Here is a 7,722-nt window from a genome sequence, read left to right as displayed (position 1 = left end):
AAATATTTGAGACAGAGAATTGTAACTTGTTTTGTATTAAGTATTTCACACTGTTATTTTCATTAGTTACAGTTAAGAATTTAGTTTACTATTTGAAAAATGAGGCATACTTTCAAGAATACGATCGTCCTCTATTATTCTTGAACAAATAGCCAAATCATGTCTTACCATTTAAGAAGATTTTTACTCAAATTAAGCAAGTAGCATATTAACATTGCTAACATATCTTTAGGAGTAATGGTGTGACACTGTAGGATAAGCACTGGACTGCTAATAGCAAGGTTGGTGGTTCAATCCCACCAGCTGCTCCTCAGAAACCCTATGAGTCACTATACGTCAGAACCAACTCGACGGCATTTAGCAACAAAACACATGTTTAAGTAATTACACATAATGATCATTAAAATATTACTGTTAGTTTCTGTCTTCCATAAAGAGTTCTTGTTCTTATGTGGCATCAAGTCGGTTCCGACTCATAGCGACACTATGCACAACAGAACAAAACAGTGCCCGCCATTGTGCCAACTCCTCTCATTGGGGGTGGTCCTCTTTTTCATTCATTACCAAACATGATAACCTTCTTCAGGGACTGGTCCCTCCTGACAATTTGCCCAAAGTAAGAGACATCTAAATTGCATACATCTTAAAAAACTAAAACTTTAGTTTGATGAAAAGTTAACTAGATCAGCTGTATTGTAAGTTGTATTACGTGACTGTGTACTATTTGTCAGTAACTGTCCTAGGTGCTGGGAAACAGCAATGAGGAAAACAGAGCCTCTTAGTGGGGGTGCAGGAAGTGCACATTTCCTATTTGAGGCATGTACCAACGAGAGTAAGAGATGGAGAATACAAACAGTAAACAAAAGACAAATGATCTGACCTATTCATTGGGGAAGGAGGAGAAGAGAACGGTGGGACAGAGTCTGAGAGATTTGGAGTGGCAGGAGGAGCCCGTCAGTGCAGAATACGATTCTAAATAGGGTGTGATCATAAGTTTCCTTTAAAAACTGACTTACCCATCCATTCAAACAACGATTTTTGATATGCATGTACTGTGCTAAGTGGAATGGGTACCTCAGGGGAAAAGAGAGACACAAACCTACAATCTAGAAAGCGCGCCTTCTAAGGGGAAGGCGGGGGCGAACCACTAACATTTCATCGTTTAAGGGGCGCAGAGTTGCTGAGACTGCAATAGCTTCCTCGAGGTCCTCCACATCCACCCCAACTACTTAAGACCCCGCAGCCCGGCAGGGACCCGCCAAGCACAGACCCTGGCATCGTCCAAGCGGGGGTCGGCCCAATCGTCGGGCACCACACCTGAAGTTGGACCAGGCGAAGTGCAGAGAGAGCTGGAAGTTGGGGTCCGCCTCGTCCTGCAGGCCTGTCACATGCCGGACTAGCTGGCGTACGTCTAGCTCCTGCTGTCTGTTCTGCCGGCTCCACGGCAACCGCGGACACGCCATCCCGTACGCCTTCGGTCAGTTACTGCGCACTCCCGCGGTCTTAAGTCTTGTTTCATTCACTAGGTCTTCGCGAGGTTACAGTCCTTCTCGCGATAGTTGGTGCTGTCTCGAGGCTAGCACTCTGTGAGGTTATGGATATCGCGAGAGTTAGCGTTCCCTTAAAGCGAGGTGGTGTCGTGCGCATGTGCGAGCTGGGCTTCTGGTTGGTACGCGAGAAAGGTTAGAGAGAGTCAAGCTCACCCAGAGTCGCCTTAGAAGAAATGGTTTATTGACTGATTCCGGAAAAACCAGCCATTGAAAACACTATGCAGCACACTTATACTCTGACACGTGGGGGCGGAGCAGACTTTACTGCAATCGGTTTTTCCTTTGATTTGATAAGAGGTCTTTTGGGTATTACTGAGCTCCACAAAGGCCGATTTGAGCCCACAGAGAGAGTTGTCCCTTAGCCAGGTGATTGGTTGTTTCCTGTTGTATATAAAAAATAAAAAATCCTAAAACTTTGTTGTTTAAAACAACAGATTGTATGTCTATGGGCAAGTAACTGTTTTTGGAGGGCAGAAACAGCGTTCACTCGGTCTGCAATTCCCAGTGACCCGGGAAAACACCCCACATACAGCTCTGTTGTCAGAGACCAGAAATAAAGGATTTGGAACACTGCTCCAGAATGGGACCTTAAAATCTGAGGACCTAGGTCAGACTGACATCTAAACAAAGAAGAAAAGTAACAGGGTGGCCATCCACTGAAAAGGTTTCTGGACCCAGGTCTCTTGTTCCACCCATACAGTGGCAAGTCAAAAAGTATTGCTATAAAGTAATGTTGTTAGGTGCCATGGAGTCAGTACCGACTCATAGTGACCTTATGCACAGCAGAACAAAACATTGCCCGATCCTGGGCCAACCTCACTACTGTTGCCATGCTTGAGTCCATCGATGCTGCCACTTTGCCAATCCATCTCGCTGGGGTCTTCCTCTTTTTCTCTGACCCTCCACCTTACCAAACATGATATCCTTCTCCAGCGACTGTTCCCTCCTAACAATATGTCTGAAGTATGAGAGACAAAGTTTGGCCATCTGGCCTCCAAGGAGCACTCTGGCTGCACTTCTTCTAACACGGATCTGTTGGTTCTTTTGGCAGCCCATGACAAGTTCAGTATTCTTCTCCAACACCGTAACTCAATGCATCGATTCTTCTAGTCTTCCTTATTCACTGTCCAGGTTTCACATGTTTATGAGGTTATTGAAAATACCATGGCTTGAATCAGGCACACCTTAGTCTTCAAGCTGACATCTTTGCTCTTTAACACTTTAAAAAGGTCTTGTACAGCAGATTTGCCTAATGTCCTATGTTGTTTGATTTCTTGACTGCTGCTTCCATGAGTAATAGACACCTGAATTAAACAAAAAGATCAAAATGTAATGCTATCATTTCTTGACATATCCACCTTGTGTGTTAAGTTAATCGAGTCTGTTCCAATGCATAGTGACCCACTATAGGGTTTCCAAGGAGCAGCTTGTGGGTTTGAACCACCAACATTGTGATTAACAGTCCAGTGCTTATCCTACAGCACTAAACAGGACTCCATCCTCCATGTGGTAGTGATGTGTGCCCTCAAGTCTGTATCAACTCATAACAACTTTGTATAGGGTTTCCAAGGTTGTAAATCTTTTCGGGAGGAGGGAACCTCATCTTTTTCCTGTTCAGTGACTGGTAGATTTGAATTGCTGTCCCAGCCCAACTCATAAGGCACTAAGATTACCAGGGCTTCTATGCATTTCCAAAGGTGGACATTTCCAATTCTCTATCCCTTCCTCAGTTTTGGTGTGGCACTCTAGAATAAGCACTGGACTACTAACTGCAAGCTTGGCAATTCAAACCTACCAGCCACTCCTCAGAAACCTCATACAGGGTTGCTGTGAGTAAGAACTGACTCGAGGCACATAACAACAATTATTATTGTAGGAGATTGTACAGTTACCTATTTCTTTAATTTTATTTGAATTTTGATTTATGTATTTTGATATGCTTTCATTGAGAACATAGATATTTATTATAGGTATGTTCTCTTGTTTAACTGACCCTTTAATCATGAGATAATCCTTCTTTGTCTCTTACCCTGGATTTTGCCTTAAAGTCTATTTTATCAGACATTTATATTGCTACTTTTGCTCTTTCATAATATATGTCTCTTGTTTTTTCCTTTAGCAGCTTAATAGGTTTCCATGTTGTATATTACACTGCATTGTATGATACTTCAGGATATTGCACTGGCTCTCAATGTCGGTTTGAACTGCAAGGTTGGTGGTTCAAACCCACGAGTCACTCCTCGAAAACCCTGTACAGGGTCGTTATGAGTTGGAACCAACTTGACAACGTTTAGCAATTAGTAATAGATACCTGAAGGAGTTCTGGTAGTGTAGTGGTTATGCATCGGAGTGTGAGCCTCAAGGTCAGCAGTTCGAAACTACCAGCTGTTCCGCAGTAGAAAGAAGAGGCTATCTGCTTCCGTAAAGATTTACAGCCTAGGAAACCCTGTACAGGTTTGCTATGAGTCAGAACCGACTCCATGGCACATAACCACCATCACCAATAGATTCATCACCTAAAACACAGTTTGCACAAATTCTATAAAATGGCGAAAATCATAGCAATAGAAATGATTCTGTATAAGGTAATTAATATTATCCTTGGCAATCCTAAATCAGTTTCAACAATCAGTTACAAGCATCATCTGGATGCTTGTAACTCTCAAATTCTGTATGTGCAACTCACATTTTTCTTGACATCCCAAATCCAGAATTTAATTACTGACTATACAGCTCCAAAAATCAATGTGTGTGTGTATATATATAAGTGTGTGTGTGTGTGTGTAATTGTATATATATAATAGGGAGCATGGTGGCTCCATACGGTAAGCACTGGACTGCAAACCACAAGGTCCATGGTTCGAGTCTGTCAGTCACTCCACATTAGATGAGGATTTCTGTTCCTGCAAAGATTTTAAGCCTCGGAAACCTTATGCAGGGTCACTATGAGTCTGAACCAACTGGAAAGCACTTACCAACAACACATGTTTAAGTATAGTATATCTATTTATTTATCATCTGTTCTATCCACTAGACAATAAATTCCATGAGGGCTTTGCTCATAGCTCATCCCTGGAACTTAAAAATAATACCAGAAACATCGCTAGCCAGTTGACATTGAGCTGATTCAGACTTACAGTGACCCCATATGCATCAGAGCAGAACTGTAGTTCATAGGGTTTTCAATGACTGAGTTTTGGGAAGATGATTGCAAGGGCACTCTTCTGTGGTGCCTCTCAGTAGATTTGAACCTCCAATCTTTTGGTTTGCAGTTGGTGGTGGTTATGTGCCATGGAGTTGGTTCTGACTCATAGCGACCCTGTACAGAGTTTCCGAGGCTGTAAATCTTTACGGGAGCAGAAAGCCTTCTCTTTCTCCTGCGAAACAGTTGGTAGTTTCGAACTTCTGACTGTGAGATTAGCAGTCTGATTTGTAACCACTATGCTATGGTTTGCAGTTAGGAGCATTGATTGTTTGCACCATTCAGACACTCTGCACCATTACTTCATAGGGCTTTTCTGGCTATAGTCTTTGTGATTGGGTGGAACTATGAGTAGGGACACAAACTAAATGCTCCAAAATGACCAAGCCAAGGGCCCCTCAAAACCATATCTCTTATCCCTTACCCCTATCTAGGAAGGAGCAGACAGCCCCTTCTCTCTAGCTATATATACTAAAACCCTGTTATCCTGTCTTAGGTATGCATACTCTAAGCAACAATAAACACTGGAGCACAGGGGCAGTTTGAGCCGCAAGGTTAGTGGTTCAAACCCACCAACTGCTCCTTGGAAACCCTATACAGGGTCACTATAATTTGGAACCAACTAGACGGCACTTAACAGCAACAACGCATTAGGAGGGAGGTGGCAGCCTCTGCCTCCCACTCTGAAACTCTTTGTTTTCTAAGAGGAGACAGAAAGCCCAGTATTTTGGCTTTTTTTTTTAAAGTTTTTATTGTGAATTGAGTGATAGTTTGTTTACATGGGAGAACATCAGCTTTACACTCTCCTGTCGTATTTCATTTCATTGCAATGATTCCAATCCCCTCCATGCATCATCATTCAACAGTATTTGTTTCTATTCCCTCTGTTTGGGGTTTTTTTTTTTGAATGTACACCAAAACACTCAGGAATATATAATCACGCAAACAACCAAAGGGCACACCCTGTGAGCCGACCCCAGTTGCCAGCACACAGCCCCCGCTGCTCCATTTCTTCACGTCATCATCTCTGCCTCTATGTCTGGGGTTTCTGCTTCTCTGAGTAGGGTCCCACACTCCACTCCGGCTCTTTGCTCTTTTCCCTTGATGAGCACTTTGGCTTTTCCTACTTCTTCCTGGTTTCCCCATATCACCCTTAACTGCCCTTATATTTGTGAAGCTTGTAGACTCCATGATACAAAAAGACCCTAGTCTCCATGTGGAAAAACTTCACTGATCAGCCCGCCGCCACTGGGGACAGCTGATTTCTTTTTTGTCCTTTGTGAATAACTTTCCTTATTAGTAAAACATCTTGTATTTTCTCTATAATAAAGTAATATCTCTTGAATTTAGTCTTGGATATATATATATATATATTTTTTGGTCTTTTGGCAGCTACAAAGACACAGACTTTTCTCCTCGGGGCTGAACCCTAACACCATGCAAATAAAGTGTATGGAACATGTATGTGATGGTTGGAGTCATGTATCATCTTGGCTTGGCAGTGAATTTTATTTCTTCTTTGCCAATTTGGATGCTGTTAACTTCCATTTTTTTGCCTCATCACTCTTGCTAAGGCTTCCGGCACAATATTGAATAGGAGTGATAATAAAGGCACAGTTATCTGCTATCTGTTCCCAAATGGAATGCTTTTAGTTTCTCTCCATTGAGAGTGATGTTGGCTGTTGGATTTGTATATATGCTCTTAATTATGCTGAAGAATCGCTCTTCTATTCCTATTTTGTTGAGTGTTTTTATCAGGAATGGATGTTGGATTTTGTCAAAGGCGTTTTCTGCATCAATCGATATGATCAAGTGGTTCTTTTCCTTCATTTTATTTATGTGGTGGATTATGTTGTTTTTCTAACATTGAACCACCATGCATCCCTGGTATGAATGCCACCTAACCATGATATATACATATATTTTATATGTAGCTGAATACTATTGGCTAGGATTTTGCTGCAGACTTACCTGATGCATTAGTCAATTACATTGAGCTGATTCTGACTTCTGGTGACCCCATATGTTTCAGAGCAGAACTGTATTTCATAGGGTTTTCAATGACTGAGTTTTGGGAAGTTGATTGCCTAATGCTAATACATTGGGCAAATCTGCTGCACAAGACTTCTTTAAAGTGTTGAAGAACAAAGATGTTAGTTTGAGGACTAAGCTGTCCCGTGGGAGAAAGATGGGGCTTTCTGCTCCCGTAAAGATTTATAGCCTCGGAAACCCTGTGCAGGGTCTCTATGAGTTGGAACCGACTCCATGGCACATAACAACAACAACAACAACAAAGAACAGGATATTGTTGAAAATTTTTGCATCTATGTTCATGAGAGATATTGGTCTATAATTTTCTTTCTTAGTGATGTTCTTCCCTGGTTCTGGTATGAGGGTTATGTTAGCTTCATAAACTGTATTTGGGAGTTTTCCTGTCCCCAATACAAATTAAGAAATGGGGAACAATGGCTTATTCATGGAAACAACAAAACCATTTTGTAGCTCGATTTGTTCTAGAAGAAGGAAATGGAATGAGAAAATATACGTTAAAGCCTTCATACCTTTTTACCAAATTAAGAATATGCAAATGCAGTGGAAAATCATGGCTGGGTCCCCAGGTTGCCTAAGTCCAGTATGGAGACTAATGGTTAGGGTTCTGTGTCAACTTGATTAGGCCAGGATTTCCAGAGGGTTAGCAGTTGAGATGTGCTTATTCTCATGGTGATAAAACCTAAAGCATGCAGAGTAACTATGATGAGTGGCTATGCGTAGCCAATCAATTGAAGGAATGCTTCTTTGGGGGTGTGGCTTGCTCCCAATATAATGGACACATGGGAGGGACTCTCTTCCGCTAAGGATCTGGGACTCTGTAATTGTATGACAGTTCTTTGATAACAAACTTCTCTTTCTATATATACATGTATATGTTTCTCTAGTTTCGCTTCACCAGAAAACCCTGCTTAAGACAGA

General features: G+C 41.9%; 1 protein-coding gene across 1 annotated transcript in view; it reads right to left on the bottom strand.

Annotated features, from left to right (window-relative positions):
• The window catches only part of TUBGCP5 (tubulin, gamma complex associated protein 5), a 94,687-nt gene extending 93,224 nt beyond the window's left edge, over positions 1-1,463 (bottom strand). The window contains exon 1 of the mRNA XM_006861869.1: positions 1,318-1,463. Coding sequence (XP_006861931.1) covers positions 1,318-1,463 — 146 coding nt within the window. The remainder of the gene's footprint in view (positions 1-1,317) is intronic.
• Positions 1,464-7,722: the final 6,259 nt, after the last annotated feature.

Source organism: Chrysochloris asiatica, unplaced genomic scaffold (assembly GCF_000296735.1).
Source record: "Chrysochloris asiatica unplaced genomic scaffold, ChrAsi1.0 scaffold00044, whole genome shotgun sequence".
NCBI classification, from domain to species: domain Eukaryota; kingdom Metazoa; phylum Chordata; class Mammalia; order Afrosoricida; family Chrysochloridae; genus Chrysochloris; species Chrysochloris asiatica.
This window is presented reverse-complemented; position numbering and strand designations above follow the sequence as displayed.